At 40.4% G+C, this 25158-nt stretch overlaps 1 protein-coding gene across 4 annotated transcripts in view; it reads left to right on the forward strand.

Annotated features, from left to right (window-relative positions):
• atp8a1 (ATPase phospholipid transporting 8A1) overlaps nucleotides 1-25158 on the forward strand; it is a 147893-nt gene that overhangs the window by 40101 nt on the left and 82634 nt on the right. For 2 of the 4 annotated variants that reach the window (XM_049585988.1, XM_049585984.1), the window contains exons 5-15: nucleotides 655-700; nucleotides 946-986; nucleotides 4142-4215; nucleotides 7500-7569; nucleotides 7711-7838; nucleotides 8400-8511; nucleotides 11079-11244; nucleotides 14838-14965; nucleotides 17085-17162; nucleotides 17256-17344; nucleotides 23069-23113. In XM_049585988.1, coding sequence (XP_049441945.1) covers nucleotides 655-700; nucleotides 946-986; nucleotides 4142-4215; nucleotides 7500-7569; nucleotides 7711-7838; nucleotides 8400-8511; nucleotides 11079-11244; nucleotides 14838-14965; nucleotides 17085-17162; nucleotides 17256-17344; nucleotides 23069-23113 — 977 coding nt within the window. Of the gene's footprint in view, nucleotides 1-654; nucleotides 701-945; nucleotides 987-3263; nucleotides 3338-4141; nucleotides 4216-7499; nucleotides 7570-7710; nucleotides 7839-8399; nucleotides 8512-11078; nucleotides 11245-14837; nucleotides 14966-17084; nucleotides 17163-17255; nucleotides 17345-23068; nucleotides 23114-25158 lie in introns of all 4 variants that reach the window. The other 2 variants (XM_049585985.1, XM_049585986.1) reach the window with 2 other exon arrangements.

Genomic DNA, 25158 nt, shown 5'->3' on the forward strand with positions numbered 1-25158 from the left:
CATCTGGAAAGGAGCTGGGAAGCGTTGCTGGGGAGAGGGACGTCTGGGGGTGCTTTGCTTGGCCTGGATAAGCGGATATAAATGGACGGATGGATGGATGTTTGTTAATACTGTATATGCCTGTGAAAGATCTGATTGATCAAAATGTTGCACAGCGACAGGTAATAAAGGGAAATTGTGGGAGAAAAGAAGTGTGCATTTTACTTTCTTCAGTAATGTCTTGGTTTGCTCCAGTGCCTGCTGAAGAGTTTTTATGGATGTGCCTGCTTTGTTCCCTCCTGTGTAAACTGAGGTACAAATGGGAAGAGTTAAACATCAGCGTTACCGAAATTAGGCAGTTTCTTATTGGGGACACCAGTGTAAAAACTCTATTCATGCCTGGTGCTGTAGGGGGCACTGGACGAAGGCACTTCTCTGTACATTGTGAAGGTTGTGAAGTCCTAGTGAGTGTAACTGCAGACTGCAGGTCCAGCTCCCTTTCTCACTGTAGTACGTGGTGCTATACAGTGTCAGCCTCTTCTGCTCTACTATAAAATTCAGACTTTAGGCTTTTGTCACCCAGGGTAGTTAGCTTCTTTTCTCCCTTGTTTGTTTATCGTTACTTTTTGATAATGTACAACAAAGGATAATATGTGTGTCTTTTCTTCCTTACAGAAACGTCACAATGCTGACAGTGTTGTCAACAAAAAGGAATGTCAAGGTATTGAAAACCATTTGTTCTTCAGGTTTTTTGAATTGGAAACTCTGTGTGTCGTTGGTTTTACTAGAGAACATGCTATTGTATTTAATGCAGACGTGTTTCTGTTGCCAACCAGCAAATAGGCCTTAATAAAAACCTGATTGTCTGCATTGTCACAAGGCTCTCATTATGTTCTTTGTCTCTTCTACTTCCTCTTTCTCTCTTCCCACTGCAACTTCCTCCGTCTCTGTCATTTCTCACTACAGTACTGAGAAATGGTGCCTGGGAGATCGTGCACTGGGAGAAGGTATGTACCCACCATGTGTCACTAATGGTCATTTCCACCAGCTCACATTATATCCATCTAGAGCAGAAAACGGATCATTCATGTAATGTGCTGTTGTCAGTTAGAGAAATCTCTCACACACTGTACACACACACACACACACACACACACACACACACCCTCTGACCCCTCTAGTATCCAGCTGCTAATTAATCCAGCGTTTCCATGTGGACGGTCATTAGAAGGCAGCGCTGGAGGACAAAGAGAAGCCTCCTCTCTGCTCTCGTAATGAAACAGTTTTATTACTGTGGTTGGAACAATTTGCCTAAAAGCAGAAACAACACCAGGCAATGCAGAAATGAGGTAGATTTGGACCGTTTGATAATTGGTAATATTGCCTGATCCATTAGAGTGTACATTCAGCGTGCAGCGGTGCAATATAGGCCGAATCTTTTCTTCCTGCTCTCGGGGATATGAGACATAACAGTTGATTTATCACATGAGGTATTTGTTGATTTTTTCTTGAGAACTAAATTAACAGCAGGAGATGTTGTGTCTGTGTAAACATGTTGTCGTCTCTACTCCTGGTTTGATAATTGCATGTTATTATTACAGCAGTAGAAATGTAATATATTAAGATGGATATAAAACAGACAAATAGGCTGACAGATAGATGTTAGCGTGCATCAGTTATTGCAGAGATAACTCACTTGCATCACATATTTAAGACATGTTGCACGCCATAACAAGATGCTAAAATAAAACAACATACAGTGACTGTCAGTGTATGATGGATTCTGACAGGTGGGGTTTAGAAGGTACACAAAATTAGATTAAGTAAAACTTCACCGACCAATAAAGAGACCTTTACTGCATCGGAGTGATGAGACAGCACATGGTCTCTGTCACTAACAAAGTGTGTGATTCATACATCGAATTAGTTCCTGCAGGGTAAAAATCACTGTGTTTCTTGCTGGTATGTGAATGTCCCTCCCTGTCACACACACACACACACACACACACACACACACACACACACACACACACACACAGAAATCCTCTCTAAAAAGGCTAGCTTTAAATAATTGATGCGTTTCAGATCTTCATCATGCATTTTGTAAAAGCAGCTTCTCTCCCAAATTTCTGTTTGGTCTCCAAGTTCCTTTAACTTGTAACTTTTTCAGGGCAGCTCGAATGAGGCCAAATGACCGCTTGTTATTTTTGCCAAATATCAAGATCATTTTTATTAATAAATGGTCGTTACAGTTGTTTATACCATAGAAGACTAACATGTTTGAGTATTGCTGACACACTGTTTTCTCATGACTAAATGCTGTTATTTACTCACATGATAATTCTGATTTGGTAAGTTTTATACAGTTTCTAACACCTACCTTAACCTACTTATTTTTCTCATCTTTTTCTTTGTGACCAAATAAACTATAATGTCCTTCTCTTTAAACATTTAATTACATAATTAATCAGCATTTTGATGCTTTTTGTGTTATTGCTGCCATTAATGAGTATTGATTTTTAACTTGTTCAAGTTTTTTATTTATTTGCAACTTTAGTGGTTAGAATATAGATATTACTGTTACTGAATATAACAGACCTTTTGTGCAGCCATGATTAGCTTTTTGTATGAAATGCATGAATGTTATCGTGATTGTTTCTTCACAGTTTTGATGAAAGAAAATGTACTTTTTTTTCTCTGTAGCTGAGCTGAAGTTCCTCCGCTTCCATTGGACGACCATGGGACCTTATTTTGGGAAAAAAAATATGTGCGGTAGTCAGTGGAAAAAGACAAATAATTTTGATCCAGTTAAAATTGTGCCATAAACTACATTTATGATGTTTGTCAGATTTAATCAAATGGAAGAGTATGTTTTCAATAAAACTAAATGATACCACAACAAACTGCAAATTATCCTTTAAAATGGACAAACGTTATATTTGTAATGCATGACACAATTCAAACTGGATAAAAAAATGATTTGTCCTTCACCGTTGACTTCTGTACATATTTTTTCTTCAGTAAGGTCCCATGGGGGATGCTGAAAGGGGAGGGACTTCACCTTCGCCTCTCTATGGTGGAATATGCTGAGTGTTTGCACCTGTTATGCAAACTTCAGCAGTAACAGAAAAAAGCCTCCAACTGTGTCTGTACTGTTTACTGCTTTAATGTACTTACCTTCTTTCTCTCACCAGCTGTGCATTTTTGCTCCTGGTGTAGAACTCATGTTTCCATTTATGCTGTTTTATAGGCCGTGCACAGCAGTAACCAGTTTATTTTCACAGGTTGAGGTGGGCGATATTATTAGAGTAAATGGCAGTGATTTCGTTCCTGCGGATGCTGTCATTTTGTCGTCCAGGTATAGGAGTCCACCCTGCTGCCAGGCTATGGGGAACTTCTCCCTTCTTTTCTTCTTCCTCTTGCTCTCTCTCAGCTCTCCCTAAAGAAATGATGGTTAGATAATACACTGAACCAATACTGTCAACGTGGTTTAAATCCTGCATTTGTAAATTTAATTGTGATTTAAATTTTGTTTGGGAATACATACGTTGTATCTTGTTGTGACACCATCATTTCTCTAGGTGGGACAGTGGTAATGTGATATTGGATTAGGACTGATCAGTCATGTCAACATAAATCAGCCTTCACCTTTTCAAAAAAACATTTGGACCTCCTACAGAGCAAACATTGATTCTGTATCTTTCAAGATTCTTTAAGTTAAAATTGATCAAAAATTGTATTAAAAATACACTTTGATTTCAAAAATCTCTTCCACTGGCACGACTTCAACCACAACTTCCCACATCACTACTTTCTTCAGAATCTTTGTAGTATTTTATATTTAAAACTTCACACCTCCTCACAGTTTTATTGTTAACTTAACCCTGTTTTTTTTCTAAATGGTTTTGTGAAAAGGAGAACAGATGACCAATCATTCCCTCTGACCATACAGGACTGATCATTGTGCTCTTCTCATTTTTCTCTCCCCTTATGTGGTTGCTGTTTGTCTGTCTGTCTGTGTTTTCTGTTGTTTTTTTTTAAATCCTCTCCATCCCTCCCTTTTCTTTCTCATCCTCTCCTCTCCTGCCCTCCTCCCCTTGTGCGAACAACTGCCACACCTCCTCTCTCTCGCCCCCTGCTGGTGTGTGGTTGGTAATATCAGGTGGCTGTTGGGGAAGTAGTCAGAGCTGCAAATGGGGATCACCTCCCGGCTGACCTCGTCATACTGTCGTCCAGGTCAGGAAACCGGCAACATTACCAACAGAACAGCGGCGGGAGAGATAGGGGCTGTGTGTACTGACTGGGACCAGGCGTTGTAGCTCTTCTCTCACTCGTGACACAAATAAGGGAATAGTTTAAGGAAGGAAGGGGCCTGTGATTATTCTGGCAACAATCAGATGTTGGAATGCCGCACTCAATGACACAGTGTTCCTTCCCTTATTATCTACATTGTGGTTTTGGCAGCCATAATACTGGCCGCTTTTACAGTCATTTCATTATGTTGTATTTTCATCATGACTTGTACAGTAGACTTGTTTCAATGTTTGGCTGAAACTTCTAACACCGCTCAGAGTGAATGGAGACATCTACTATTACAGCACAGGAGCACATGCTCCTTTTGATTGGGTGTGAATATTTTCCATATTCTTGCCCTTTGCATGGCTTGTATGGCACCCTAAATGAAACAGTTTAATTTGATGTGACAGTCTGCATGCAGTCACATTCCAAGATGTAAAGTTAAAAACATCTTGGAATCATAGTTTTGCTCACTTGCCACAACATGTTACTGTCATTCCAATGAGCTCATCCGGTTCAAACGTTATTGCTCTATTAAATAGGAAATTGTAGTGGTTAGCAGCATTGTCGCATTATAGGATAGAAGGCTCCTGCTACACAACCGATCATGTTTACAATGCCGTTATCAGCTATTAAATGGCTGGGTTTGTTGTAAAGCAGCAATGTATATATGACGGGAGGCACAACATCTAGACGTGACGGCTGCCAAGCTGCAGACCACTGCTCGAGATCAACATACAACAACACAGGTATTTCATCAGCTACACATCGAGGCATTTCCAACGGCGTTTCTGCCCCGTAATGTAGGTGTTTTTTAGTTACCCATTGCTACATTTCCAGCAGGAATTCTGCCAGCAATAGTGGGTGTTTGTTACCGAGCCATCGCTGCATTTCCAACGGGATTGTGCCACCAAAAACGGTTGTTTTTATACCGAGCTGTCGCTGAGTTTCCAGTGGGGATTGTGCCAACAAATGCAGGTGTTTTTTAGGAGGCCATCACTGTGTTTCTAGCAGGGATTTTGCCACCAAAAGTGGGTGTTTTGTCACTGAGCCATTGCTGCATTTCCAGCGGGGATTGTGCCAACAAAAGCTGGTGTTTTTTACTAATCTGTCCTTGCGCTTCCAGCTGGAAATGTGCCACCAAAAGTGGATGTTTTTTTGCAAGCCATCGCTGCAATTCCAGTGGGGATTGTGCCAACAAAAGCTTTTGTTTTTGTATCAAGCCATTGCTGTGTTTCCAGTGGTCAGTATGTCACCAAAAGCAGGTTTTTTTTTATTTAGCCTACGCTGTGTTTCTAGTAGGGATAATGCCACCAAAAGTGAGTGTTTTTTAGTGATCCATTGCTGCATTTCCAGCAGGGACTGTAGCATCAAAAGTGGGTATGTTAAGCCAAAACATGCTCTTTAAGTTATCATAGTTAGGAGTGTTTATTGTGCCCATACCTCACCACACATTAACCTAAGTTTTGCTGATGGGCATGTAATAGGTGATAATGGCATTCTAAACACACTCGTTGGTGTAGCAGGAGCCTTTTATCCTATATCTGTAACACTGATTACCACTACTAATGCCTACTTAATAGAGTGATAACAATCGAAATGGATGACAAGCTTAGGTGTAGTTCAGTCATTTACGAACACTATTAGAGCAGTATTTTGCTCTTTTATGAAAAACACAAAGTTCTCACTTCCCGGCCATCGCAGCAGACTTCTGCTCATTTCCATGAGACAGAGCTCTCATTTGATGGCTAATAGCTGCTGATTCCAAACCTCTCATTGATTGTGGTTGGGCTTTAGTGTCCAGATCTGTTTTTGATTTTCCCTTCCACCCTGTGTGTGTTTGGACCAGCCTTCGGTATGAATAAATCACTCCATGAAAAGAGTAGCTAACCAGCGACCCAGCTCACCTTAAGCACCGGCACGCTCTCACTCTCTGTCGCTGTGCCCAGAGTCTGTCACAGGCCCATTTGTCTGCTCTGTTTGTTGTGCTCGGCATGCCTGCTTGCTCATATATCCCTGCTCTGGTGTTTCTTCCCTCTCCACTCCCTGTCCCATTGCAGTGTATTTTAGACAGTTAAACTCAGGTAGCAGCAAACAAAGATGTTACCTCTGTCTTAAGGACATTAAGAGGGTGACTTTCACTCAGTCAGACTTTGATTTAGTTTCCTGTTCCTGAGTGACCTTCAGGCTGGCGTGTAGCATCTTTGTTTGCTGTAATCCAGTCCTGTATCAGTGTTCTATTGTAGACCCTTTTTATAAATCACATTTAGTTTGTAAATTATTGAGACTGAAATTTTCATAGAAAGTTATGTTATTATTGGTAAATAATCATTCTCTTTTTTATTGGTCTACAATTAGGGGTGGGAATCTCTAAGAATCTCTTGATTTGATTAAATTTAGAGAGCTACACAACGATTATAAAACGTTCATTGCGTCTTGATGCGTCAAATTTTGGATTGTATACATGATTTATTTTTTTCTCACTATGTGACTACTTGTTACTTTTAAACTTAACGTATTTGTATTGATCCACAATTGAAATACACAGAAGAATTTACTTCCATTATATTTTATTTATTTTTACGTGCACGCATGTTTACATCCGCTACGTTTCACTATCTGGTTGGTTTAGCCGTAAGAAAAGTAGAGCCAAATTTTACGCAATTGTCACAGGCGATCGTAATGTCGAGGCTTGTGTTTCAGATTTCCGATTATTGGCTTTTCTGCATCAAGACATATTCTTATAGGGGGGGACACTGCAGGTGAAAACTGCACTTGTCAGTTTTGAGATTTTTAGGCTTTTTTGCCGTCATAACATCTTCTGTCAGACTAGTGGAAAGAAAACATCCAAAATACACATGTAGGTGTTAGTTTAGATTTCTGTTCTTTCTCTGTTCTTTTAGATAGTGCCTCATTTGCATGGATAAACTAAATTTAAAATTCAGGAAACTTGTAAAACAAAATTGATTGTTGCAATATATATAATCCACTGGGAAAGTTTCATGGTGATGTTGATTAGTTAGATTTTTACCCTATCCACCTGTAGTGTCTCCTCTTAAGAGAAAATGGCGATGCATTCCCCACCCCTACATACAGTAATATATAACTATAATCATATAAGATAGTCAATAGCTGAGGTCATATATACTGTAATATGTGAATGAGTGGCAGTTGTCATATTATATTACCACTCCACGTGTCTGTATCCTCTGCCTCCGCTGCAGTGAACCACAGGGTATGTGCTACATTGAAACATCTAACTTGGATGGAGAGACGAACCTTAAAATCAGACAGGTGATTGTCTTTTTTATTCTTTCTTTATACAAATTATTGTGCATACAATGTGAACTAAGGGGAATCTCTGCAAGTTTACAACACAATTTGATAATAAAAAATGAAATCGCTGCTATAATTCTACTGTAACAACATCAACAGGGTCTCCAAGTGACTTCAGACATAAAGGACATCGACAGCCTGATGCGTCTCTCTGGGCGCATGGAGTGCGAGAGCCCAAACCGCCATCTGTATGAGTTTGTCGGGAACATCCGCCTGGATGGACACAGGTGGGCTCAGTCACAGAGCTCCATGCCTGGCTCTCTGCCCCTCTTACCAACTCAATAGCCCATTAGCCAGGAGCAGAGCCAGGATTAGTGCATTATGAGGTTTTAGGGATTATTTAATCTTTCTGCAGAATAAATGAAAGCACCTGCCTCGGTTAGATTTAATTACATATTTGTTTGGAAGCTCTGCCATTGTACCGAAGATGCATTATACCTGCTTTTATGATATTATGGCTTGATTCTAAGAGTTTGGGACAATAGAGCGCTCCTGAATAAGCATTGTTACCAGCAGCTATACTTAGCTTTTGGTGGGCGACGAGTTTGATGGGCTTCATTTTCACATTGATGGGAATCTTTTCACAAGCAAAGACTTTTCTCCATTATTCGATTTCAACAGCATAAAACTTAGAACATCAAATACTAAAGGCTCGGATGCATGTCAGTTTAAACACCATTGTTACAAGTTGTTTCAGGTCCAAACTGTGAAGGCTTGACCATGTTAGCCTGTTGCTTTGTAGGAAAATATGAAGAACGTACTAATGGAAGTGATGTTTCTTACCACAGTACAGTACCACTGGGTCCAGACCAGATCTTACTGAGAGGAGCCCAGCTGAGGAACACTCAGTGGGTGCATGGTGTGGTGGTCTACACTGGACATGACACAAAACTCATGCAGGTAAATCATATTTGTATTTGGAGGTTTTTAATCTGTAGTTACAGTACAACACATTTTCATTCTGGTGCTGTTTTACCTTTTTATGCAGGGAAAAAAGTAATACTTGAACACTCGAGGCCGTAAAAAGTTTAATCAAGACGAAATTTCGATCCTGCTTGGATCTTTGTCCGGTAAAAATGTTTGAACAGTTAAAACCGCACCTATATTTATACAGAATGAACACCGATAGGCTGACAGGCTCTATGACGGCAGGTGTGGTTAACCATCTAAACCACACAGGGTAGTAAAACAACAGTCAGTAAACAGTTTAATTAAATATATAAAAAGAAGTACATGGGGAAAAAGGGTATTATGAAAGCCACACATATATCTTACTTTATAAAACACATCAAATTCATCATCATATATATCAGTCTTCATCATCAGTGTTCAAAAATGTATGGTATTAAGTTAGAGGCAGAAAACAAAAGAAATCTTAATTGCATGCACAGAGACTACGTCTAAAAATTCATTAGGTCAGATCCCAATGAGGGAATTTTTTTTGTAGCTATTTTTTTTCGTAAGACATTTCATTTCATGCTCTTAAGCAGCTTGTTAACATAGACTGTACAAAAAGAAGTGGATGTAGCTACCATGACGTCAATCTTTGGTTTGTGGACTACTGTTTTCAAGCCTCAGGTTCCTCATGTTATTTTTTTTGCTATGCCTCTCTCCTGATTGACAAGTCTATGTGGTAGCTATATGTCAGTCACAAGCTAGCCACACTCTAAAACATACCCAGTTTAGTGTCTGTTTTACTCTAAATGGGACCTTAACTTACAAAACTAACATCATGTTGTATTGAAGAAGACTTAATACAGCAAACAAGTATACATTTCCTCAATTTCTAAAATGTTTCATTTACAAAAAAATAACATTATAAGGTATGATAGTTTATGACTATAAACAATGATGGAGATGTACCTGAGTGACCCATCTTCAGGGATGTATTTTTAGCAGCATATAAAACAAAAACAGCTCCTTGAAAATATTAAATATAATATAGTAATTATGAACAGACACAAAACAAGAAACACTTCTGTTTCTGAAATGAAAGAAAAAAAATGTAATTTTTCTTAAAAAAAAGAAGAAAAAAAGTTGAAAAACCAACACTTTGTTGGCTTTTATTTTATGTACAAAGAAGTAATTACAGTCTAGCTGAAATGGGCTTGTGAAGGAATATTGTAATGGCACTCAACTACATTAAGCATATTTGTAAAGCCTATGTTTTCCAGTACAGAATCAGGTCTCATACCCACAGCTATAAATGTAATGTTATCAATCCCTGCAGTGATTTATTTTGCCCTGTCCGAATTAGTTAGGAATGACTGCCTAAATGCTGCAAGGATAACGTTAGCTTGTAGCTTGGGTTAGCTCGTTTGTTTCCCACTGATCTAACTTACTATCGTGTAGCAGATGTGACATATAGTTGTGTTTTAATCCACCTCTCTTTCGCCATCACCCTCATGATTCACAGTGAAACCAAAGTGGCTTCAATTACCAGACCTGTAGGTTACTGGTAGATCTCCTATTTCTAGTCTGGTAATGGCGTTACTAACCATCTTGCGACAAGCTAGCTTAGCTTAGTGTGCTTCCCGGCGACTGGAGTAAAGTGTTTTGGTTTGGGGGTGGGAGGGACAGACAGAACGTTACCTGTTCTGTCATGCAAACTGCTGTGTTGTGCGCAGTGACACTGAGAAGATTTCACACAATTTAAGTTGTATTTTTTATTTTACAAATGTAACAGGATAGTTCAGCATATTGGGCGGCACAGTGGTGTGGTGGTTAGCACTCTTGCCTCACAGCAAGAGGGTTGCCGGTTCGATCCCGGATGTGGGAGCCCTTCTGTGCGGAGTTTGCATGTTCTCCCCGTGTCAGCGTGGGTTCTCTCTGGGCACTCCGGCTTCCTCCCACAGTCCAAAGACATGCAGACTGGGGACTAGGTTAATTGATAACTCTAAATTGTCCGTAGGTGTGAATGTGAGCGAGAATGGTTGTTTGTCTCTATGTGTCAGCCCTGTGATAGTCTGGCGACCTGTCCAGGGTGTACCCTGCCTCTCGCCCGATGTCAGCTGGGATAGGCTCCCCCCCCACCCCCCGACCCTCAAGAGGATGAAGCGGTTAGAAGATGAATGAATGAATGAGTTCAGCATATTGTTGGGTTTTTAATAATACAGACCATAAACAAATATTAGGAAAATGTTCACTGATGTAACAAATGAAGTGAGAAGTAGGGTTATTTTCTCATAAAGTTCGATACAAGTCATTGCTTCTTTTTGCAACCAGTGAATTCGCCCCCTGCTGGCCATTAGAAAGAATGCAGGTTAAAGGCACTTCCACATTAGCACCTTTTTTCAGACCTGGAGGCTACGTCCACTTCTTTTATGCAGTCTGTGCTCGTTACAAAGGTTTAGTTACCCTGTACACATTTTATCTTGTGGTCGTTTTCACAGCACAGATAGAACATCACCATCTGCCACACTTCTTCATTTTTGTTAACCACAACTGTCTTGTAATGTGTTACCCAGAATTCCACCCGGCCTCCTCTGAAGCTGTCCAACGTGGAGCGCATCACCAACTTTCAGATCCTCGTGCTGTTTGGCTGCCTGCTGGCCATCTCTCTGGTCTGCTCCATCGGCCAAACCATCTGGAAGTACCAGTACGGCAATGCTGCCTGGTACATGGATCTCAACTGTAAGAGTCCCGACAGCTCACGCTGCCCCTCTTATTCCACATATTTTGTCTCACTTGTCCATATCAGCTTATTTCTTTGTCATTTTAAGTTCCTAATTGCTGGTATGTGTTGTGTCGTTTTTATGTTGCCTCAGTTAAACTATGTTTCGCATTACAAGTGAAATATGTGGCAATGTGGGAATAAGAGAATTCCCTGTTAACTGAGAAAAGACAGCTGTGACATGCATAGATGTGTTGTGAATGAGTGAACAAAACAGAAATGGTTGAATATCACTGCGCTGCTGTACTTTTTTGTTCCTTTCTAATGTTCTGTTTGATTTTGTTGTTTTCTTTGTTGTCGTTTTTTTAACAGCTCCAGGTAACAACCATTTAAAAGCCTTGGCCATCCGTGAATGACCCTCCCTTACTAACCCCTTACTGAAGCTCTGCCTTTGCTAAGCAAATGAAGCCCCCTACCCTCGCCCCCTATATGGTTGCCCTACTTTGTATGGGCCCATGCCATGGACAAGCACATACCAGGGATCCAACAATAGGTTTTTCCCCTCCAGCTCTCTTATACCTTCGTCTAGTTATTTTCAGTGCCTGATGCAAACAGTGTCTCACTTTTCCTCCATTTTTTTTGTGCCACGTTAAGCACTTTGCAGTTCCCAAGCTTCAGACCCTCATCTTATTTTTTTTATTCGCCCTCAATTCTTTTAGGAGAAATGAATAGCAGCATTCACTTTGACTGCCAGGGAGATGAGGTTGTTCCCAGGGAGCTTTTCATAGCGGGAGCCGTATACGTGTTTATTGCTCAAGCACAACATGCGGTGCAACCCAAGGGGCAAGAGCTGACATTTTCTAAAAGCCTCTGCCGCCTTCTTTTCTTGTGTGGATTCTTTTCTACAAAGGACAGACAGAGAGGGGAGGGAGGGAGGGAGGTGAAAACCACTTTAGTTTTTACATGATGTACTCTCCAGCTGTTATATTACAGACATTAACACAACACAAACAATTTTGGCTGCTCGGTTTCTGCGGCAGTTGCTCTGTTGTGATGAAGCTCTGAACCTGGTCTGCAAAGTGATTATCGTGACACTCTGGCCATTACTCTGTATCCTGATAGGCCTGTGTAGGAGAGGTTGTGCCCTGGTCAGTTTGAGCTTGCACTACGACTTACACTGTCCCTTTTATTTCTTTTACAAGATACATTGGCTTCTATTGGTTTTGTATGGGTTTTACCATTGTCCTCAGTGGCATTAAAACCCACATCTAAAAGACCCTATATCATACTGATGAGGGGAGTGTAAGTCATAAAGCAGGCGTCCATCTTGAGACTGATTGTACTTCCATAGGGAGTTGTTGAGGCTCTGTCCAGTGCATATTATCCAACCAGTGACAAAAGAGAGAGGTGGGACGATTGTCAAATCTTAAACATCCCATTTATCACCATATTTTCCTAAATTATTGTAACTTCACTCACTTACCAACATTTGGAAGTTAAACACAGACAGGAGCAGAAGAGTCAACGTTGGCCCGCCACGCGTCACACAGGCTCATATGTCACAGAGGCCTGCGATTATGCACGCCTGGTGAGTAATTCATTTGACTTTGACCCACTGCAGAGTGCTGACACAGGTCATCGGTGGCATTAAGCCTATAGATTGTGACAACTTTATGCAGACTGAGAGCAAAAGTGAAATGTAATTTGTTGTGCATTCATGCCACGTGCTACAGTTTACTTAGTTTTGTAGGTAGCTGTGAATCTATATCTATAGCATTGAATATATGCCTCTGCAGGTAAACTGCTGATCTCTTTAGTGACGGCATGATAATGCCTTTTTTTGACCTACTTCTGCTTTTAAATTTGACAGGCCTGTCACGATAATTAAGTTATCATATGATATATGGACATAACCTCAGTCATTTTGCTGACCTCGATGTTGCCTGTTGTCGGTATCACCAACATTTTAGCCATCATGATGCCAGAATTAAGAGCAGGGTTTTCCCGACTTTACTTGAGCGCAGTGATTCTCTGTTTTTTATTCTCTCCAACCCGCATACTTGCGCAAGTCTTGAGAAGAATAAAATGACGAAACAGAGTAGCTCATCGGTAGCCTGCAGCTGCACTTTAGGTGCATAAGAGGCACAGCTCTGGTAGTCTTTAGCTTGCCAAGTGCTGATAACAAGCTCAAAAGTCCGTTGTTTGTAGTTTCACCCGTCAACAATTTTATCCTCTGCTCCGTAAAGCCATCAACAAACGGCCCGGCTCCCTGATCGTCCATCCCGTTTTTTGAGGTAACTGCAGTGTTCTCTAAGTGTTGCTAAGTCTATTCGTAAAAGAATGGTCTCAAAATAACAATAGTGAAGTTCATTGCAAATATTTCCGGGACTATATATCGTTCAACAAAAGTAGTTATCGTGATGGGCCTAAGTGTTGAGGAGGTGTGTTCTTCTCACTGTAATGTACATACGCCACGTGATCACTCAGAATAATGAAACCAGAAACAATTTACAGTCCAATTCCTGCGACAACTTGCTGTGAATTACTTATAAAATATATTTAATGTTGATTTGATTGGTTAGAACATCTTATATTGTTCCGACATTACAGCTGCATATCTTTAAGAGAAGACATCAGGTGTACTTCTGCACTTGTGTGACTTGTGCATGTTCTGGTTTGCTATGGTTTGATGTGTATTTATGTCAGTGACTCTCGACTGATCCAACACAGTGTCCCTGTCTCATCTGATAGCAGAAATCTTGCTTAACATCACATAACAAGCTGGCTACTAGAATCGAGTGACAGGAGGCGATGTAGTGATCATCATTAACACCCAAACTTTTTTCCGCTGGCATAATCCACCCCCTCTTTTCCACTCCTTGTTGGTTGAGAATGTGCTATGGACTGAATCTCCCTCCTTTGTCTTGAGAGCATCCGATACGTTTGTCTTCCTCCCCACTTCTGAAAAAAAAAAAAAAAAAGTTTTCCCTCCTATCTGTGTTGTTGTACCAGTAGCAGTAGCTTCCATTCTGCCATCCAGTTTTTTGTTTTGCAATCGTTCTGTCATGGGGAAGGGCTGCCCCTCTCAACCGCAATGCTAAGATCAAGGCTTGGGTTGAGGAAGGTAACATTTGCACCTCCTGCAAGCTGAGGAAAGGTAAATCACATCCCTCCTGTTTTCATGTTTGGTGTCAGTGGGGTTACATGTTGATCATTGCCAATTGTTTGGGGCTTTTTGGGGGCGGGACCAGCATCATTTTGCATAGTGCTTTGTGGAATTCATTGCCTGGATCATGCTGGATGCCAAGGCTGCTGCTGTGACACTAATGACATTTGAGGTACTTCGGTCCCTGTTCCCTACTTTGAATCTCTGGGACATTAAATTGGACTGTTAATCAGTTGAGTCGTAAGAGGATGAGGTTGGGTGGAAGAAATGGTTAATTCCAGCTAATGCACGACGTTAGCCCAAAACATTCTGTGGATTGGGATAAAGTTGATCATTGGCTGGAAGTAGCTTTGGGCATTTTCATTTAACTAACTGATATTTATGAACCAGCGCTGATGAGTCTCCTGTGTATCACTCCCCCTCTGTCCAAAACTCGTCCCCTGATAGATGGCGGGGCGGCTAACTTTGGCCTCAACTTCCTCACCTTCATCATCCTGTTCAACAACCTGATCCCCATCAGTCTCCTGGTCACACTGGAGGTTATCAAGTTCATCCAGGCCTTTTTCATCAACTGGGTGAGTTGGAGCAATTCATCTGAGCTAAACTCTCAATTTTCAGATGGATGAACTTTTCCTTAACTGAAGAACAGCTTTAAAGAGGAAAATAACTTACATCTATCTTTATATGCATTGCTGAAGCAGAAGTACCTGCAGCAGAGTACATGTAACATGGTGTTATTGCAGGCTGTGAGCACAAAGTTTCAATGAAGAAAATATTTGGAATACAGTTAATCTCTATAAACAAAGTGAGGTGGGTGGTTACTGATTCAACATGGTGTACTGTACTGCAGTTGAAGTTGCTATAATCCATGTTATTATATCAACAATGGATCTTGTATGTAAAGGGAGTTGCTCACAGAGAGTTATCACCAGACTCTGCAGTTCCCTTCAGCTCTTCAGAGAGTTTAATGCCTTATATCCGCTGCATGGTTTGACTCAACTCAACTCACTTTTGGTACCAGGTGCTTTTCTCTATTTTGATTTCCACTGCAAATAGTACCATGTCAGCATAGGCGGGATTCCCAGCTGATTGCCATAGCGACGACGAGTGAAACTGCCATGACAAATAGACTATAATAAAGATGGACGACATGACAGCTCTTCAAAAGTGAAGTCAAGACATCTCTATCGCCCCCTGGTGGCTGGCTGCAGTGTAGGCCATAAACTCTGCCTCCTCGTTGTTAGTGGATGGGACATGAGCCAAACTAAAAACTTGAAGTACACGTCAAAAAAATAATTTCCAAAGATAGTTTTTTGTCATTTCAGGTAGTTCTTATCACACAGTTGTATGTCAGTTTTGTACAATTTGAGAAGATGGAGATGCGTTGTCCATTTTTATATGCTGTCTTTGCTGTGACATCAGTCTCCAATGAGACACTCACTGAATCTTTAGTTTGACAACCAAATAATGGAACATCTACACTTCATCATTTGACAACAGTGTGGTTTTGGATGCAATTTTTTAAAACTGGGGTCAAGTGAATAAAAAAGCATTGTGGTTTGTATTGAAATTTTTGATTGACTGTTTAAAAATTGTGGGTTTGTGCAGGCTGTTCTAGTGACTGTTCTGACCAATCACCAGTCAGTGGTCTGCAGTGCTTTAACTCAACCTTTTAGCTTGCTTGGAACTTCGACTGAGGTGGTACCAAAAAGTCGTGTCATACCATACAGTGAAAATGCGGCGTTAGTGTTTTCTCTCCTTTTTGAAAAGTTTATATTTACTCTCGCCGTTGTCATCAACATCACTTCCAAACGTTTGCACTGCCTGCCTTACACCAAATGTCAAACTGATAACATTAGCAGCTAACTTATGAACATGGCGAAGCATTTAGCAGCTACAGAGCCAATTAGCTCCCTCAGGAGGTGGTAGAGACCAAAACAGAGCCAAAAGGACACTGGATATTTAACTTAGATTTGTCAGATCGACACAAACACGACTCCAAATGAGTGCTAATGTTGCTCTGTGTCTTCTCGATGTGTAAAGAAGCCACTGTTTGCTAACACATTCATCATATCACTTTTATGAGGGGTTCACAGCTTGTCGTGCTGTCCCCAAGTGGCCAAAAAATCAATTATTGCAGGTTTAAGAGCTGGGTTTCAACGCTGTATTGAGTTTTGATGTTTAGACGTGTACAAGTGACATGGTTAGCATAATACACAGAATATTTTTAAGAAAACACAACATGTATGAAAATCTTTTAAAACACTGCAAAGTCGAAACTCTCTGCACCCTGACTGACTCCAAACATTAGAGTGAGCACCTAGAATATTGTGCTCTTATATCTTTCGCAACTAGGTCAACCCCACCAAATATCTCAGCTGAGGAAGCATACTGTTTTTTTTTTGCCTGAAGTTATTCTGAGCCCCTTTATTCATTAAATTTTAAATGAAAATCCTAGCAAGGAATTTTTAGCAACATTTAGGGCAGTTCTCAGTTGGCCTCTCTTCCCGCAGCTCGGTTGGTTCTGTGTTTTCTGGAAGGGGAAAAAGACAGAGAGGACTGAGTGTTTTCATATATATTTTTGGTTTTTATTTTTACTTTAATCACTGCTGTGAAGTTTAATTTGTATTGTTACCAAAAATGTTGTTTCTTTAGAGAAGTTACACTAAAGAAGTTCTCTGTGATTGGTTTCAGGACACTGATATGCTCTATGAGCCAACAAACACACCTGCCATGGCTCGCACGTCCAATCTGAATGAAGAACTCGGCCAGGTCGACAATACAGTTCAACTAATACTTTATACGCAATCTATCTCTGCTGTAGAATAACAAGTACACTCATTCTCTCTTTCTTTATCCATACAGGTGAAATACATTTTCTCCGACAAGACAGGGACACTGACCTGCAACGTGATGCAGTTCAAGAAGTGCACCATTGCTGGTGTGGCCTATGGGTACGTTCCGCTTTCCTCTCCCTCTTTTTGATTTTCCCGTGCTCCCCCCCTTTGCATATTCTACCGTTGCCTCCCCCATCACCTTCATTAAATGCCGAGTGTGCATCACAGTACAGCTGGCGTCTCCCTCTTTCTCTCTCCTCCCTTGCCTTCTCATTAGCAGCTGCATCAGTGCTCCTCTCAACATAAACTATAAATAAAGGGCAGACAGACATTTGCAAGCAAAGGCACTTTACTCTCTCCTTCGCAGGCTTTTGTCCATCGTTTGTCATGTCAGAGGTGTTTGTGAAAACAGGCTATTCATTTCAGTATTTTCCCTACAGGATGCAGAGCTTGACAATCTCTTGACACAATTTAGCACCAGAAATATTGGGATCGTACAGCATCTTCTTGTAAACACAGGGATTTAGCCGAAATTCACACTCCACGTAAATTAACTTTTCCCCTCAGCTCCGCCGACATAAAAGCATATTCATTTTAACATTTCATTTAATCAGCCCTTAATGTTTTTTTTTCCCCCTGAATATACTCTCATTTCATTTTAGTGCAGAGATAATTAGCCTCAGTGGATGCAAAACAAGTGGGAGAGCAGATCTTCACAGAAGCAAAGCAAGTGCAGGCGTGACAGTACATGATTAATCCCATTAGGATTCAATTAAAAGCTTGATTGATGAAGTGCAGGCTGAAGGACAAAAGAGAGTATTTTATCTGGAGTTCTCTGCACCAAAGCTCTCATCATGCTTTGATTGCTAGCCTCAACTCCTCATTGCCGATCCCCGGGTCGACAACGTGACGTCAGTTTACACAGTGATAATGTACATGTTGATGATGTGATACCTCCAAGATCACTCCAAGATGATATTTCCTTTTCTGCTGCAGTCATTTTTGGTATTTAGGTCTTTGGACTACAGAATAACTTCCCTTTTTAATGGTTATTTATTTGGGTCAAGCCGGCTGGTCATCAGGGACAGACACTCCTCCCCTGCAAAGACTGAAGTGAGGCAGCAGTCTCTCTGTCCTTCATCCCAGAGTAGAGATGTTTTACTTTGATTCTCTGAAACAAGGACTCCCTCTTATGCAACTGATAAATATGGATGAGTGTTTCGTAGCAGGAGAGAAAAAGGCAAGTTCTAATGAGGCGATGTCGTTTTGATGATGCGATCGTTTGGCCCCGCTCTTCTTTCTCTTCTGGGCTCCCAAAATAAGAGTTGGGAGAGTTAGATTCATACACTGTTTTTACAGTGCAGGTCACTGGTTTGTATTCATAATTCAACAGACAATAACACTTTTATCTTTTTAATGGTAATATAATCCTCTTTGGTGCTATAGTTGTGTAATTCATTCAATTAATTTCACTTTATTCACTTTATTTTTAAGTCCTCAAGCAAACTGCTTTCTTTAAACCTGAGGTTTATCTCACTGCTTATTGAAATATGGCAGAATGACATCACAGAGCATTGATGTGTTTGTTGGTATCTGTCGGGTGTTGTTTTTAACCAGGCTGGGGTTTACAGTGATCGGCTAAGGGGCGTGACGCTCCTGCCTGTCACTCATATAACTGGCAAAGTTCTGTAGAATAAGCACAGCAACAAAAACAGCCCCCCCGCGACCCCCAGCAGGATAAGCAGTTACGGAAAATAAATAAATGACACATGTATCAACCATCAGAAACTATTACGCTCTCTTTCCCCATGCTGTTGTCACTTGCTAGTAATTGACAACATACTGTAGTTAACTTAGAAGACAAATTAGCATAATAGGCTACAAATTCAAGCTAGCTAAATTTACATTGCTTACTTATTATAGATTGTAGGTGGAGTTTGTCCACTTTTGATGGAGATAAAGGCCGGTGGATTGGGCAGCAGCAACGACAGGTAGTTCTCCAATGAAATGACCCAACACAGTTGGTTCTCTGGCTGCTCAAACATAAATCCCCACAGGCTCTCTGTTTCTCCTGTGGCATCTTTGTGGGGTTTTGTGTGCATTCATTAAATGACAGTGTTGCATTACTTCTGACTTTTCTAACCCTGACAGAAAATGATGAGTCGGGCTTCAGTTGACGGTTGCCTTCTTTAGCTCCACCTCCCTAATGACAATAGGTGACCGATTGGCGCAGTTATAGTGAAATTGTAATACTATCACAGTTGTGTGTTCACAGAGTATTTTACAGCTACTTCAAACGCAGCTCAGCCAATCATAATCAAGGACCAGAACTGTCTGTTTTATAATGTGTTTTTTTGACTTTAGTCTTTCCAGATTCAGACACAGGATTTCTAAAACTGAGTGTTGCGTTTAACCAGTATCTAGGAAAATAATAACACTGTGCTGTTCGATGCAAAAAATCTGCTGTCTCTCTTTTTAAAGTTTTAGATCTTTACAGTATATAAGCAGATATGTTCAATGTCATAAATGCATAATGAATTCTTTAGAGTCGCATTTATCAGACAAAAAGCTTGAATCTGCACATTCTAACAGTGTACGTTTGATGACATCCTTCATGTTGTTATTGTGGATGTCTGATTCGACTGCATCCATTTGTCTTCTTGCCTCAGGTTAATCATGATATATGTATGGAATTGGCTGCATGGCAGATATTGTTTAATTTAACTTTGCATTCTCTGTCAGTAACATGTCTCTTCTTCTGGAAGCAGCTTACATGAATGGTCCTTCAGCACCGATTTTAATTTACTTTTTGTACAAGGATGGATTTCAAAGTGTTTGACTCTTCTTTGGGAAGTAGTCGTATATTCTTGTGCCAAAAAAAAGAGATAATTTGATTAAAAATGAAGATAAAACATTCCCCTCCCACTACTCTGTGGCGTGACTTGTAATTTGGTGCCAGCACACACACAGAAAGCCCCCCCTGACACTGCCGCCTGCATGTGTTCCTCACCACAAATTAAGTGCTGCTGTAATTAATAAAGCCAACCCCAAGGGTGTAGACATTAATTAATTCCACTGGATTGGAGTCCAAATCTCAAGGAGAGATACAGTTTAGGTTAGAAAGGCTCTCAGAATCCTCCTGAGTGTTATTAGTTTGGAGCTGAGTGAAAGCATGTTTTTTAAAAATGTACTTGTGTGACAAAACTCTGAAAAATATATTTTGATGTGACATGTACATTGGACACAGTTGTAACTTATGTGCTAGATTGTATGTCAGCCCACATGCAGACAGATTGGTTTGTTGTTAATGCAGAAAACCACAGTGTTGCTGTTCTGAAGGTACAAGAGTGAACAGGCTCGCAGCGTGAATCAAACTGAGCTGGAATCAGATGGAGAGCTGTAATGTTCAGCGGAGCACAGCGTCTGGTCGGCTCCACTCCTCACAAACCATTAACAAAACGCTGCACTGCAGTTAGTCTGCCAGAGCAGAGATGTCAAAATAATTTGTTGCCTCATTTTAGAGCAGTGTGCACTCTGACCACATTTAGTTTCAAACATTGTTGTTTTCATTGCTGCATTCATTGGTGGCCTTGAAAACACACACGGAGTGCTACCACATAAACACACACACACACACACACACACACACACACACACTGCAGCTGTAGCTGTAGCTGTAGCTGCAAATTCCTGCTGTTGCCTGATGAGGAACGAGAGAGTAGCACCTCTTACTAAAATGAAATTATTTCCAAACATTTATAAATTCTCTCCTGTTTCTTTTCTGGCTTTCTTGGTTTGGGATTTTCTCCTCCTAATTAGGGCAGTAAGAAAATATCAATACAACACAATACGCTTGAGTATTGTGATATTATGTTCTGTGATACCATATTGATTCTTAAAAACATGAAAGATTTTTAAGTTAATAATTTATGTGCAAAGATTTGTGGCAGTGATTCATTTTCTGTTGTGTTTGAATGGCCGACTGCTAGATAGCAGTGTTGGGGCTATCAAACAGACAGAGTCACAGAGGGTGCGATGCTAGTTCCTAAAATACGATTTTAAATTAATTTCAATATATCCCCTTGCTATCGATACTGGGATATATTGAATCATGACACCAGTTATATCGCTTGATTCTTTATATGCAGCTCTACCTCTATTCTAATTTGTTGAAATTTCTCCTAAAACATTTTTGCAAAACGTCCCCAATGTGATATCTTTAATATGTTAGAACCAAGTTATATTTAATTATTGTTCAGTATCAAATTTATCTATATGTCCTAACAGTTTTGGTGCGGTATTTTTTGACAATCAGACAATCAGTCAAACCACAAAAAAGAGCTGCTAACTGACTAGTCATGTTTCAGGTTTCACTACAGTGAACTTGATTGAAAATATTCTTTATTATTGGAGTGGTGAATTTCATTCTTACTAGTAAGCTTTTAATGAATTTCATGTGTAATTTCTACCAAAATTAGTTGATATTAATGAGTGAAAGAACTGACATTTGACATAACATGCACAACACAAGTGGATATAGAACAGCAGCATATACAGTGGCTTTGTTTTTACAGTATTACATCTGTCGCTTGAAATCAGAGTGAACAGAAACATTTCAGCTGTTAATTATAACTTGCCAGTGCGTGTGTTAAATTGTAAGGAGCACTAACAGGAAAATAATTAGCAAAAACTTGCACTTAATAAATCAGTAACTTTTAATGCTTAATGCTTTTTAAATGCTCTATTAATAGAGGAAACTAAATTAAAGCCGAACTAAATTGGCACAATAGCAAGTAGTAAAGAAATATAATTAAGCTGCTCTGTTTTAGCAACTATGATCTAATAGCACCACCATAATGTGCTATTAAAGACAATATATCTTGTTTGTTTCAAATGGAATCAGACAACTTTTCCCATTCAACATTTCCAAGTGCATTGTTGTTGTTGGTTGCTGTCGCAAAGACAACTGGTTCACTCTCTGTTTCTATTAGAGCCAGCACACACTGTATTTTGTTTTTCACAGTTACTTCGGTTGTTCCACCGTCCGCCATTTACCCTACTGAGTATAGTAACTGTAACGAACTTATAGTGATACTCTTTGGTAACTGGTGATAGCTACAGATAGGTACAGAGGAAAACAAAAGCGCTATCCTCAATGGTTAAAGCACTTCCGTTGTAACGTTAATTGAGCCCTCACTTTCCGGGGAGATCGTCCGTGGAGGCAGACAGAATTACGAAGTGACAGTGAGGCTTATAGGGAACAAATGTAAATGCAGATGGTGTCATTATTTTACAGCCATAACATTGTGTCATTAACGTTTATTTTATAATGATAAGTTAAAGCAGAAACACTTGTCTATTTTCATTTAATTTGTACAAAAACCATAGTGTAAAAATGGAAAGATGTGGTTTTACAAGGAGTTATGTGCTGGACTGTTTTGCTGTGAGCTTTGCTAAGGTTTTAACACTTCGGTTTTTGTATTACCAAAAAGAGCGAGACATAATATCAAGATATAATATGTGAATTAGTAAGCTATTGACATGTTTCTTTCCATTAGGATAGAGCAGCACTAGCTATCTTTTTGCTAAGCTAAGCTAACCGGCTCCTAGTGTGCACACATGAGATCAGTATCATGTGTAAATGATCAGAGGACCTGCTGTAATTACTCCTGTTGACCTAACCAACCCCTCAGCTGCAGTCCTTCCCAGCATCTGACCTATCATACTCTAACACCTGCCAGCTCATAATCAAACCCATCTTTAATCCAACCCCGGTGTCTGTACAGTCACAAAACATGCTAACAACAGACTCTGTCAGTAAGATCATTTTTTCTCCAACAGTCACGTCCCCGAGGCTGAGGATGGTAGTTTTGCGGAGGATGACTGGTAAGATGACTGGGTGTGAGATGGTGATCGTGTTTTTTTTATCGCTCCTCGCTTCTGTGATGTATTGGTGCTGCCTTGCCTTTGTGGAAGTCGTGACTTTGAACACAAAACCTCAGTGTTTGTTTGTTGTATTCTCTTTGTGCGGTCGTTGAGTACACTTCGGACGTATTGTATGTGACTGTGGCTCTGGATTCACTCTGTATACATATATATCTGTGGATGTGAAAGAGCAGCCTTAAACAAATGTTATATATATATATATGTGTGTATGCTGCCAGTATTGTATTGGAGTTATTGTTGACTTCTGAGTGGTTCTGTTTGTGGCTTCCTCCCTCGCTCTTGTACATTCAGCAGGTTTGATAGACCAGTCTTTTGCTGTATGTCGTGTCGAAGCTGTGCAACACAATCTCCTTTTCACCAGTTAACATCAAACTAACTTTGGAGGTGGAAGCTTCACTCCCACTTATTCTCTCTCTGTCTCTCTCTTTCACACACACGTACACACAGTCCTGCTTCTGAGATCCATCTGCTACAGTGTTGAGATCTGCAGTAACAGCATGGGTGTGTCTCATCCATTTTGCATGGGGGATTGAGGCCTGTTTGTTAATGCCTATAATGCCAAAATGTTGGATCTTGCTGCTTTAAAGGAAGTTGCCAGCTTCCATGAAGGCATGTCTCTTTTTAAGGCTTTTTTTCTTCTCACTGAAACAACTGAGTCGAATGCCTTATTTATACATAAGGTTCGGGGATACAGGAACAAGGGGAAAATAAATGTGTGTTTTGTTGCTTGATGAAAGATGTAAAACAAAAAACAAAACCAGTACTGGATCAGTCAGGATATATACTTGTGCGGCAGACCTTATGCTGTAGCCTACGCACATGGCCTACGCCTTTGTGAGCATTTATATTTGTGCGGTGGTGTGTCTGTGTCACTCTGCAGTTATACTTCCAAAACAATAGTCGGTGACGGGGTTTCTGTGAAATGCTAATGTTTTTAGCATGTTTTAGCATGTTTTCTAACAATTTCTTGCTTCTTATCTGTGAAATTAAAGTAAATAAAACCTACATTTGCACTGAGGGAAATGGTTTCAGCTTACAAAAATAGACAGGAAGTCTGCGTCGCACTTACATTTCTGGGGAGGTGCGTCAGGCTTCGGCGTAGGGTATGGCGTCGATTCAACACAGAAGTTTAAATTCCACCTTATTAATCCCACGGTTCTGTTTTGAATTGAGGTTAATTTAGATCACAGCTTGTCTCAGTCCAGGGTCGGACACTGCCTTCTTGACACAGGTCAGTTATAAATGTATTACTTCCAGGGACAGCATGCCGTGTCACAGGTTTGATCAGAGACCAGTCAGCGGCTATTGACTGCGAACAGCCAGCACCCTCGTTCCCATAGTGACAGGACCTCTGTGTGCTGGCAGATAATCAATAGCTGACCGTCCTCCACACCCAGCCCCGTGCCTCAGAAATTTCATCAAGACAATCGACATGGCGAACTACGCTGCTGCTGCTGCAGATGAGAAAAGCTCAGGGCTTCCTTCCCTTGTACAAGAGTTTGAAACAGTAATAATATCTGTAAAGATTTTCTGTCAAAAATACTGTCGTTTTCCAGCCTTTGTTGCAGAACATGTTTTCATTTCAAACATGAATTTAGAAGTCTCTTGAAATATAGCTTGGATACATACATGTAGAAGTATGTCACATGGATGCAGCCTGCTATAATCAGAAAATACATCTTACGCTATATGCTACAAAACTAAGCTTTATAGTCAGCTGAAACATCCGCCCTCCTCATAATAAATTTACAATATGCATGTGGGGTGTTCAGAAACGCAGACTTTATTAGCTGATTCTCCCTGACATGTTTTAATGAAACCTGCTCCTGTGATAAATTTCCCTAACCTCCAGTGAGTCTCTGTAGGTGTAACACAATATTGACTCCGGGGCTGCTGTTTGATGGCATCGCTGTGTTTACCCTTGTATTTCTCTCCTCCCAAACCTCTGTTAGCGGTGCAGTAGATGGGAGTATTACCGGCTGGTT

The sequence above is a fragment of the Epinephelus fuscoguttatus genome, linkage group LG9, assembly GCF_011397635.1.
Source record: "Epinephelus fuscoguttatus linkage group LG9, E.fuscoguttatus.final_Chr_v1".
Lineage (NCBI taxonomy): Eukaryota > Metazoa > Chordata > Actinopteri > Perciformes > Serranidae > Epinephelus > Epinephelus fuscoguttatus.